Source organism: Pelobates fuscus, chromosome 10 (genome assembly GCF_036172605.1).
Source record: "Pelobates fuscus isolate aPelFus1 chromosome 10, aPelFus1.pri, whole genome shotgun sequence".
NCBI classification, from domain to species: Eukaryota; Metazoa; Chordata; class Amphibia; order Anura; family Pelobatidae; genus Pelobates; species Pelobates fuscus.
This window is the reverse complement of record NC_086326.1, coordinates 131,993,452-132,005,536: the sequence shown is the minus strand read 5'-3', so window position 1 is coordinate 132,005,536 and position 12,085 is coordinate 131,993,452. Positions and strand designations below refer to the sequence as shown.

At 35.2% G+C, this 12,085-nt stretch overlaps 1 protein-coding gene across 2 annotated transcripts in view; it reads left to right on the top strand.

The window, feature by feature from the left end:
- Positions 1-10,182, top strand: part of UNC5B (unc-5 netrin receptor B) — a 183,389-nt gene extending 173,207 nt beyond the window's left edge. For both annotated transcript variants that reach the window (XM_063435343.1, XM_063435342.1), the window contains 4 exons: positions 1,429-1,578; positions 2,334-2,498; positions 4,261-4,439; positions 5,141-10,182. In XM_063435343.1, coding sequence (XP_063291413.1) covers positions 1,429-1,578; positions 2,334-2,498; positions 4,261-4,439; positions 5,141-5,306 — 660 coding nt within the window. In that variant the 3' untranslated portion in view covers positions 5,307-10,182. The remainder of the gene's footprint in view (positions 1-1,428; positions 1,579-2,333; positions 2,499-4,260; positions 4,440-5,140) is intronic.
- The last annotated feature ends 1,903 nt before the right edge of the window (positions 10,183-12,085 follow it).

Genomic DNA, 12,085 nt, shown 5'->3' with positions numbered 1-12,085 from the left:
CCCCAAATCCCCGTAGTTCATATCTACTCTGCCACTGACGGCTGTGCTCCCCACTGGAGTCGCAAGAGGACAGAAAATCATATTACTCTGAATCTTCCATGAATAAATTAGGAGCCTTTTTCAAGCCAGTTTTGTGAATGGGGAGTCACTGATTGATGTACTTAAGACACTTCATCAACATTATCTGTAGTTGTGGTCCCTGTTGAATCCATGTTTCCCATAGTAATTCCGCCACTTTTACAACTCTGCACCACTTTTAGATCACAAAGTGAATACATCTCCTCCATTGCTTTTGAGTCCTCTGACCCAGACTGTGGAGGGACAGCTCAGTAAACATCCAGACAGCCAATGTCACATACGATGATTCCTTACATCCTGTAGAACCTGTTGGATATAGTACTCCTTGAACTGGATCTTTCAACTTTTGATGCAGAAGGATGAATTCACTCCCCTTCTTCATGTGTGTCACAGTGGCTGTGTGTTGACTTCTCCTCCTCCCCAAGCAGCCAACTTTGATATTTTTTAACACTGTACTATGAAAACCTAACTTGATCGATACCAGGATTAGACAAGTGTTGGCACTCCAGATGTTGTGGACTACATCTCCTCTGATGCTTTGCCATCATTATGGCTGCAGAGCATTATGGGGCATGTAGTTCACAATATTTGGAGTGCCTAAGGTTGCCTACTTTTGGTCTAGAACAATTTAGGTTTTCATAGTACAGTGTTAAAAAATATAAATGTTGGCCGCTTGGGGAGGAGGAGAAGGTCGACACACAGCTACTGCGACACACATGAAGGAGGGGAGGGGATCCTATCATCCTAGGTGAGCCGGCTCCCACTGGACCCCAGGCATTTCAGGACTAACAAATTATTACAGCGTCCTGTTACTTGTCCTGTTACTTGTTTGATGTTTAAAAGATCAATGCAAGCACATATCTGATATATTTTTGATTAACACACAATATATTCTAAATCTAATATTATACTATTTACTTAATCCACCAAACAGACCAATTTAAACCCTCCAGCGTTACCCCTTAAGGACACAAATTCAGAAGTAAATGGCGAGCATAAACAAACATTTTTGTTTTGTATCCTTAAGGGGTTAAGTGTTAATAGTGTAAAACATTTATAATTATTCAAAAAAAATGGACCATTAAATTTATAAATCAATGACAAAAAATTGCTTATACTAATATAGTCATTAGCAGAACTTTTACAGGTGCAAAATAAACACAATTTTAAACAAATCAAGCGTGTGATTACTAGCATGATATGTTAAATATGTCTATTAATCTTTCTCTAATTTCAAAGATAAAATACCAAAGAAGACAAAATGGGCATGTTGCTCCTTATTTCCTTCTCATTATGTTTCTGCATACAGATGTGTCCTGTTTTTGATTAATACTTATCTCTTGTTCACAGGAAGTTCTTGATCTGGAGAAGACCTTGGGTGGATACCTTATAGAGGAACCAAAGCCACTGATGTTTAAAGACAGCTACCACAACCTGAGGTTGTCCATTCATGATATCCCTCATTCACTTTGGAGAAGCAAACTGCTGGCCAAATACCAGGTCTGTCATCTTAATTCTTGTTTTCTAAAAAGTATTGATATTTTTTATATAGCTTGGTTTACAGTGTATGAGGAACCCACATATTGACACATAGATGTTCTAGATTAAAGGACCACTATAGGCACCCTGACCACTTCAGCCTAATGAAGTGGTCTGGGTGCCAGGTCCACCTAGGTTTAACCCTTTCTGCTGTAAACATAGCAGTTTCAGAGAAACTGCTATGTTTACTTTAGGGTTAATCCAGCCTCTAGTGGCTGTCTCATTGACAGCCGCTGGAGGCGCTTCCGCGCTTCTCACTGTGATTTTCACAGTGAGAAGACGCCAGCGTCCATAGGAAAGCATTGAGAATGCTTTTCTATGAGACTGGCTGAATGTGCGCGCGGCTCTTGCCGCGCATGCGCATTCAGCCGATGACAGGGTAAGGAGGAGGAGAGTCTCCAGCACCGAGGGAGTCCGGCGCTGGAGACAGGTAAGTGTTTAACCCCTTCCTCTCCATCCAGCCCAGCGGGAGTGGGACCCTGAGGGTGGGGGCACCCTCAGAGCACTATAGTGCCAGGAAAACGAGTTTGTGGTCCTTTAAGTTAGAGCATTGTCAGGCCTCTGGTTTCTTATCAGATTCCACAGTTTGCTCTAAAGAGCATACAATCTGTTATATAATAGAGATGCCTCCAACGTACCCAATTAGCAAATTTTCTAGTGAAGAATAGGTTATTTGTTATAGAAATTAATAATGTCATGTTGTGTATTTGTCACAGGAGATTCCATTCTACCACATCTGGAGTGGAAGCCAGCGAAGTTTGCACTGTACATTCACACTGGAGAGATTCAGCCTTGCTTCAACAGAGCTTACATGCAAAATCTGCGTGCGGCAAGTCGAGGGGGAGGGACAAATATTCCAGCTACACACCCTCCTGGAAGAGGTAAACAATTATTTATACCTTCTTCATAACTTTGTTTGGTTGGTTATGGTGTAAAAAAACATTAGGCAGATGCTTCTGAACCTCTTCCCAGTGTTAAATGTAAATGCTACATAACCACTACATAGTTTTCCAGTGCTTATGGTGCTAGAAGACTACATGGGCAGTCCCTCTAGTTTTGCCAAACCATTTTCAAACAGTTTGTAACTGTGCATCCCTTATATGAGTTACAAAGACTCTTCATTTGGCGATGCTAAAGATAAGCGTCATGGAAATTCATGTCTCTGCTGAAGGAATGTCTTGTCATAAAATTTTAAATTTTCTCTACATGGAGAATTTGTACTTTGAAACACGTTTTTATGTCTTCTGAATCTAAATTTTTATTTTATGATTTTTTTTTCTCTCCTCTTAACGACACATTCTGCTATATACAAGATCATTAAGCTTTACGGTGAAATCCACAATATAATTGTGTCTTTATGATGGTGTCGTGTGTAGCTGTGTAATATTGTTTAAATTATTACAGAATAGAGAGCATTAATTATTTAAACATAGGTCAATGAAAAAAGGTGTATGGCTTAGTTTACTTTTCAGTGTTGTGAAGTGAAATAAAAAATATAAAAATAGAGTGCTTGCAACAAAAATTAGTTTTTCTCTGGTTTTAATAGGCAATATATATATTTTTTTTAATGTGTAATTATATTAATAACCTTTACCATCTTTTTATTGCTTTATATCAGTCAACTCTTCATAGTCTCAACCAAGCAGGGTATTAGAGCTTGGTCACAAATGCATGTCTAGTCAATGCAAATTGTCCACTTCCAATGCCAGGTAAACGGAACACATTCAGTGATACATATAGGGTGCAGGATAGTAGCAAGTGTCCACAAAAAAAGGCACATTTGTAAATCCTCAGCGAGTGTAGACCTTGAACACTTACTATTAGACCACACGATGATCCACACAGAGAACATTCAGCATCATGGAGTTGTCAAACTTATGGTTCAATCATGTTAATCGTCTCAACACAACTGGCCCAGAAAGCGCTCAGCCTGTTATCGTGGTTGGCATAAAAGTCAGTAAAGTCTTTGAGCAGACTATCAGCAAATCATTCATCACCTGTACTGCTAGAGTGCCATGTTTTGGTCAGCGTATTTTTGGTCAGTATTGTAAGCCCAGGTATAACCAATTCGGTCATCCCCAAGCAAGCTTTGAGTAGATGAACTGGTGGAATTTCTCCTGTGCCTCTGGTGTCCTGAGGTATATTTACGCTTACAAGGGAACTGTAAAAAGACGATGCCTGTCACATGGATATACTGGGCTTTATTCTCTGATGAGAAGTTGAAGTCAGATGCAGAACATTTATCTTGAATGAAGCCAAACCGGTAGGCAAATGCTTCCTGTAACAAGTGCATTTGTTCTCAATAAGTCTTGGGTGAAAATCCTTCAAAAAGATGGTCGTTATCATACAACTTATGTTGAGGGGGATGAAGAGCTGTGCATGTAAAGGGTCTCCACACAGGTAGCTCGGGAGAGCGGAGGCACCTTCCAATACATTCTAAAAGCTAGCTGAGCATCATGGGAAATGTAGTCCAGAAACCATTTATGGTGTCAAGGTTAGCCATCACTAGTTTAGAAGAAGCTAATGCGGATCCGCATATCAAGAATGAAAACAAACATCAGTAATATTTAAAATACAAAAATGAGATGTAAAGCAAAAAAATGTAATGTAAGCATGTCTTCTTTTTTTTTTTTTTTTTGCCAGAATGCCAAACCTTTTGATCCATTTTGCTCACTTTCTGGGAGCAATGTGACAACTCAGCTGGGACCATATGCCTTTAAAATCCCCTTATCCATTCGACAGAAAATTTGCAACAGTTTGGATGCCCCTAATTCCAGAGGAAATGACTGGAGGCTATTGGCGCAAAAACTTAGCATGGATCGGTAAGACTTTCTTATACAGTGAAAGCTAGACTAAAAATCATAATAAAGAATCTAATTAGTTTCATACATTTGTAACCCAATGCACATTACTATAAAAGGCTTATTGGCACAGATTGATCAAAGAAGACATATAAAATAGTGAAATTCTAACGGACTAGTAACGGATTAGTCAAGCTGATGTTTTTTTTTATGTTTGACCAATACATTTAAAGGTGACTGATATGCTTTAAGGACATACATTGGGGTAACGTGTGGGGATATTAAAAATAAATTGTTAAATCTAAAGTGAATTATTAAATTTAAGCCAAAATATGGTATTTTAAATAAAATCCCAGACGGCAGTTCATTTTTTTTCCCCCCTATTTTAGTAAACAGTTACCTTCCTAGTCCAATATGTTTTTAAGTCACCTAATTGGGCAAATATTTTCTACTGTTTGATTGTGACTTTGGAAGGACTGTATAGAAAAAAAAATCTATAATAAAAGGAAAAGAAAGCTACAGAAACGGTGATAATTCTTCAGGTACAGAATCTGAAAAAATATTTATATCCATTCAGTTAGAATAACTCATTATTATTTGAAGACAAAGTCATTTAAATGGATAGCTAAATGAGTGCAGTCTTTGGACAAGTATGTAGCCCAGTCCAAATCCCATGAACATAATGCAATTTTATTTTACATATGTTTTTTTTCTTTTTCCAGGTATCTTAATTATTTTGCCACCAAAGCCAGTCCAACAGGGGTTATTTTGGACTTGTGGGAAGCCTTACACCAAGATGACGGTGACCTCAACACACTGGCTAGTGCCTTGGAAGATATGGGGAAGAGTGAAATGATGCTTGTCATGGCTACTGATGGTGACTGCTGATGGTTTTCTTTTTATGTTGGAGACTATTCAATGAGTTTACGGAGGATGGGGGAGACAGACCAACAAGAGAAATTTTTGGTCCTTGTTTGTATTGGATGACGCACAGAGCTGCAGCTTATTTTGGAGACAAGAGGACCATAGGGGCTTGCCCTTGGAGGTCCAGTCACAACCAGCCTTAGAAATCCTTACATACTCTGTTTACAATCCATCCACGTGTCTACTGGACTACTTTTACACCCCCATCCATTGAAACTCTGCACAAGAAGAAAAAAAAACACTCATGCCATGACAAAGACAAGTTCTAACTTACCAAGCTAAGCGGTGAAGAAGTTGTAGTTTTATTGCATATTTTATTTTTCTTTACTTTTGTCCTTTCCATCTTAAATGGTATATAATCTTTTGAAAAAAAGTCATGTACAATCTACACAAACTGCTTTTACGCTATCCAAGCTTGGAAACTGCCTTACTAATGAGGCAAAACGGTTTCTTAGGAAACGCAAGTTTATTTATTGTCCAGATCTTTGGATGAGTCCATGTTTAAATGTTAATCGATGAAGTGGGTGAATGTGGTCAACAGTCTGAAACTAAGAATGAAACGGAAACTTGTTCCACATCTTTCCATAGTAGACATTTATACTGTTTGTCTCTAGGTATGAAGCCTACTGTCGGTATAAAATGGTTGATGTGTGGGCATGAATGGATGTTATAAAATGTCTTTATTCATCTTGCTATCATTTGTTTGCCTTTGTCCCTAATATTTTTTTTTTATATCTTAGTATCCTGGTTAGAAGACTGCATAGCTCAGGGAATATAACACATCTGGTTTTGTATAAAATTGTAAATGCAAACATATTTTAATTGGTCATCATTGAATGGAACCAAACATTTTCTACAAGGTGTAGACTTCGGGTCTGAAATGGAGTTTTAGCTTTTTCACGTACTGCCCAGTCAGTGGGTGACCAGGATTACAACGTTTTAAGGCTTTTTTTTAAAGCCAAAGACAAGATCATCTGGAATTCAGTTGGCAATGTATGTTTGCTCATGAATCAACATTAAGTTTTGTTTTTCACTACATTTTCAATATATGAAATCAGTGGTAACATTTTCTATATCTGACATAATGGGTATAAATACCAAGTTACTCAAGCAGCCCTAGATGAAACAAAAATATCTGTCTCTAGAGCTAACATTTAAAATGTATAAATCACCACTTTTTATTTACACATTTTAAAATTATACATTTTAGAACATAAATTATGGTCTACTTACAGAGGCAAATGTATAACCAAATTGAAGAAAGTATTACTTTTATCTTTCCTTCTGTAGCCGGAGTTTTCAAAATATATTGAAAATGTTGCCCTTTCTAAATGAATTGTAATGTCTAGAAACAGTTTGTCTACTCTTCTCTGCCACCTATTTTTAATCTATTAATCTAGTAAGTGCGATCATAGAATAGACACATGACGAAGATCAATGTTTCATCATGAACGTTATGTCCCGTAACAAATGCTCATCTATACCAACAACCATTGAATTTAAGATATGAACAAGAGCTAAATGTCCACATGTAAAAAGGTGTCATACAAATTTGAATATGCAAAACCAGTAATCGCAAAACACTAATTGGTGGAAAAGTCATAATATCTGGTCTGAAATGTGGGAAAAGACCTCATTATCAAATTACTCCAGCCTGATCTTTTACTTGCCTTAATTTACTTGTTTGACGTGAAAATTAATATCCAATACTGATAATAATTAATTTGGATCAATTCTTCTTCTGCACCTCCCCTGATGGATATTCCAAATTTTGTGAACAGTCATGCATGCTGTCATGATCTTGGTACAATGCTTAGGAATGTCTATCATATGACATTTTTATACAGTCATCTATGGCATGGTGTTTCAAAGTGGCATTACCGATTGCCAAGACGCTCTTAAAATTGAGTTTGTTGTTTTGTTTTTCTCGAAGTATCAATATGTTTTGCAGCTTTCTCCTTTAGGTCTATTCTGTTTTTCATTCTCAACTTTAAAATTATCACCAATTTAGCATTTTTTTCAAAGTCGGAATGATACAAGCCAATGTGAATAGTAGTTTCACATTTGAAGGTTAATGGATAACTGGGGAACACAGCCATAGACCATTGTAGTACCAGATAATTATAGGTGATTTTTATAAAGCTGATATTGTAAAAAGAAAAAACAAAAACTCAATAAAAAATAAAATCACATATGGCCCAGATTATAGCCTGGCTAATTAACTAGCTATTCATTGGGCAGTATTAGAGGGGTTCACTGTACATTTCCATCTCCTGGAGGTGAAGTATCTAAATCAATATGGTTTTTAATGAATTCAAGTTCATTAATGTGCAAATTATAATAATCATGTACAAGAAGAGGACATTTTCATGAGGAGTACAATCTAATTTTTTTTTTAAGTGCACTGAAAAGTCATTGTTGCAGATTATCATATCCAGCTTTTTTTTGTGCTTTACGTTATTTTTTGTTTAATGCAATAGCTTCTTTTTTAGCTTTGCCTTTTTCTCTCAGGGGTTTTCTGGGCAGTTGGTTGGTTGCCTCGTTTGCTAGAAGGATATAAATCCTATACTCTGCAGGCCTTTCTAATAGAACGTAATGATACGATGGACTAAGAATCCATCCAATTCAGGTTTCATTTCTCTCAGGGGCTTCTGGGAAAGTCTGTTCATGATATTACTGCTACTAATTTCATTTATTCTAGTATTTGATTTATACAGTTTGTTCCGGATGTAATTGTTTTTGACATCCTTTTGAGACTTTGCAATATTGAAAACTGTCACTTCACGCGTTCATAATTAGGTTAAAGAAAAATGGACAACTTGAAATATTAGACAGATAACCATCTAAATTATTTTCAGAATAATGCAGGTTGTTATATAGCAAGATAAGATTGTTTTAAAGATATGGACATTCTAAACATAGCATATTGTTGTTTGTTATTGCATCACAAGTTTGCAATGTCGTGTTTTGTTTTTGTAAATGCTTGGGGATTCTTAATATTTTGGGAAGCAATGCATTATGTACATTGTAGGACCACAGTTTGCAAGGTTGTTTCCAATAAGTCTCTTACGAAATATCCATCATATAGTTTGGATTCAGATGCAGTAGGTACTGTCCATAACTGTATCGTAGGATATGTCCAACCACCACTGGCATTTTTAACTTGCCACATTTTTATGTCTATTGGTCAATGGGTTATGGTGAGTTTAAAATACACATTATTATTTACTTAACTCCAAATTGTTGAGCATTATCATCTGAATTGCAAATCGTTTAAATAGCAAAGCTGTTATGATAGTCAATTGGAAAAACTATTTTTATATGAGCTGTTGCCTGAATTCTGCATTTCAGACTATAATTTGCTATAAATTTGAGTTTATTAATTAATAACGAGAGTTAAAAAGACAGTCAACTTGCCATATCTCATAGTTTACTGAATTAACTAGTAAAAAAGGAATGGATTCAACATTTTATCTTAAAGTAGTAGACTCTGTTGCCTTATGTTGTTTTTCTTTTACGTTCGTTTACCCTTGCTTTGAAGATGCCCTTGCAGGATTTGAGTGTGTACATAGGCAGTATTAGCAACAGAGACATAGAAAGGTACAAGGAAAAGCTAAAATAAGCCAACATAAGGAAAATTCAAACTAAGGCAAAAGGTCTGAGAATTATTATAGCAATTCTACAAAGGATGTTAAACAGTGCCCCCTCCATCAGATGTTGTCAGGCTACAAATGACTTACATATTCCCTGCAAATGTAACCCTGGATAAATATAATGAAAGTTGTAGTCTAACAGTATTTGGGTTTGGGCTTGTGACAGTCTAAATTATGCAGTTTGAAGGATGAGAGTAATCATGCAAAATTTGAGGGTGCGGTTATTTTATCACACTGTCTCATATCCATTACCAATAAAGACTGCTCTATAGTTGCTAACAATGGATATCCTACATGAAACACAAATATATTGTTGGCAAATAATAAAAAGAAAAACACCCGCATACACTTTTTTTTATATATATACACGGATATTTGGGGGTAAATCTTTGCATGATTTGTTCCTCCGGAGAAAATGCTAATTTGTTGTGCATTGTGTTGGGCAATTTTCAAAAACATTTATCACAGAGTAATAACCGAAGTCTAATTTTGTCCGGACATCACATTGTAATTTATGTTACAGAAGAGGTCTGGGTTTTTGTAGAACTATTACCTACTGATTTAATCCATGAGGCCTTGATACCTTAGTGCCTTTTTACTCCCATCAAGAACACCTACGTCTGCATTTCTATCAATTAATAAGCATTTTTCCTAATTGACATTTTTTTTTTTTTTTAGATGTTGTTCTTTGTGATGCCTAGTATTTCAGTCCTATCTAGAACGAGAATATAATTTAGTGTTTCGTGGATAGTTTAATATCTTTTCTGAAAGGGTAAATAGTAACAGATCCATAAATCCAGTGCTTTTTAGAATATTTTCTTTTTAAAAAAAGAGCCCACATAAAAAAAATATACAGAATTTGGTGTGCCTTTTTAATCCCGATAAACTTTCTTATCGTTATCAAATTGCTGTTCTTTTCTACTTTTTTTTTGTCTTCTCATACATTTTGTTTTGAGAAACTGAAATGTTTAAATTCAAATAGACTATAGAACGTCTTATGTGCACTTTCATTTTTGTTTTCTGCTTTTATAGCTTTTACCTTTACTAGAAGTAATCTGTAAAGAGCTGTTTAGAACCAAAGTCCGAAGCCTCTGTTTTACTTATTTGGTTCCCATGCTGATTTTCTTGACACTTTTTGAATTTCACTTCATAAATGCTGTTTACACACAATCCCAATTATGTTTTGATTTTTTCATGAAGAAATTGTAAACCATTTTGTTATGACAATTAGTACATTTTAATGACACCTTCTCTATGCACTAGCAGATAAAGGGACAAAATGGCCTCCACACTGCCATAATGTGGAAAACATGTAACTCTTATCTACTATAGTTGCAGAGATGTTGGTATTAGGAGAGAATGCCATGACCTAAACATACCAGGAGAAAACAGTTTTTTCTGTAAATAAATATTTATAAACCCATAAGTATTAAGGATAATTTGACCATAGTTTAATCTTTAAGACAATTTCAACTTTTTTCTTACTTCTAACTTTTCATAAATATTAAAAAAATATATTTAAACAAAAAAAATCACTCATAATTTTAGCTTTACGATGATTGCCCTTACATACTTATTTTATTTATATAACTGTTTTTACAGTTTTTAAATCATTTACCACTGTGTTTCCTTTACTTAATTATTCAGTATTAAATCAGGTCTAAAAGTAATTCTAGAATCACCCATAGCCCTGTCAATAAAGTGTTAGCATTATTTAACTGAGAATCTCAATGCATTTAGCTGCAGTGGGATGGTACCTGTATACTATTAATTTTTTTTTCAGTTTCTATACAATCTGTGAGGTCAATTAATTTAGTGTTACATATCAAGGCAAAGTTGTCATGTTAAATCTATTCATAAATAGATATTTTACTAAAAAAAAGAGCTATTCATCTGTATATTTGTTGCTATAACAATTACTTTACATATATATTTGGTCTTAATCGATCTAATTTTCTTAAATTTAACTATGGATCGATATCTCTAAGCAAAATGAGTGTATTCATCAGAACAAAGAATAAAGGTAGATTTACTGCGGAAGTTGGTATAAAAACGTAATTTTTAGGCACTATTACAGTTTATTTTCATACATCTTGACCTACAAAAGGTACCCCTCCCCTTCCAAAAAAAATGATCAGTGAAAACAGTAATTAGGATGTTTTCTGGAGCTCTTGATTCAAATAACTGCTTTCTTTAGAAATTGCATCAATTTTAACAGGATTCTCTCTTCAAAATGTATTCTAGGCTCTGGATAGCCAAGCCGGCAATAGTTTGAAAAATGTACATATTATTCTAAAAACGACTTTTCGACCGATCTAGGGGTTTCACAAAAACAACCACCATGTGTTAACATTTTTTGCAAGTGAGATATCTACTGTGGACAAAGACAGTACCAGGAAAGTAAGACGTTTTGACACAATATTAATATTTAGTCTTGGCATTGTTCTGATACTGAATATACAGTTGATTTAAAACTCTAGTGTGTATTATTTCTGTAGTACAAACAATATAGAGTTTTTTTTTATGAGCATTCCTATGGTAATGCTTGCCAAAATATTATTATTATTTTTTTATTGGCAAATGTTTGGGTTGGTTCTCAGTGGTTGTATTATCAAAAATGTACTATAGTGGTAGAAACCTAAGAAGATTAGCCTAGATCATGGTCCAACTGTCCATTGTTTATGGTACATTTTTTCTTGTAAATGGTGAATCTTATAAAAATGGAGTAAAGCAATATATTTTTCTCCTGCAACAAGTAATCATGTATTTTTATGTGCGTTTGTATATAGATTTTGCTAACATAGTTGGTACATAATATGATTTCTGTGCTGCTACTTTGTGAATTTCATGGCTGGAGATTTCGTAGGACTTGCTGTTCCTGATGTAAGCTACACAAACCACCGTAGAGAAGAGTGCGTTAAGTATTACTGATTACTATGAGTGCCTCTCCCTGAATCTCGTCTCAGAAGTGTGCATAATAAAATATGGCTATAAAGGAGAAAAATAGACATTACTCTCTCTTTAATGTGTTTTCTGTAGTGTCTTTGGCAATGGACATGGCCATACAGGGTGGAGAAATCTTTTCTTAAG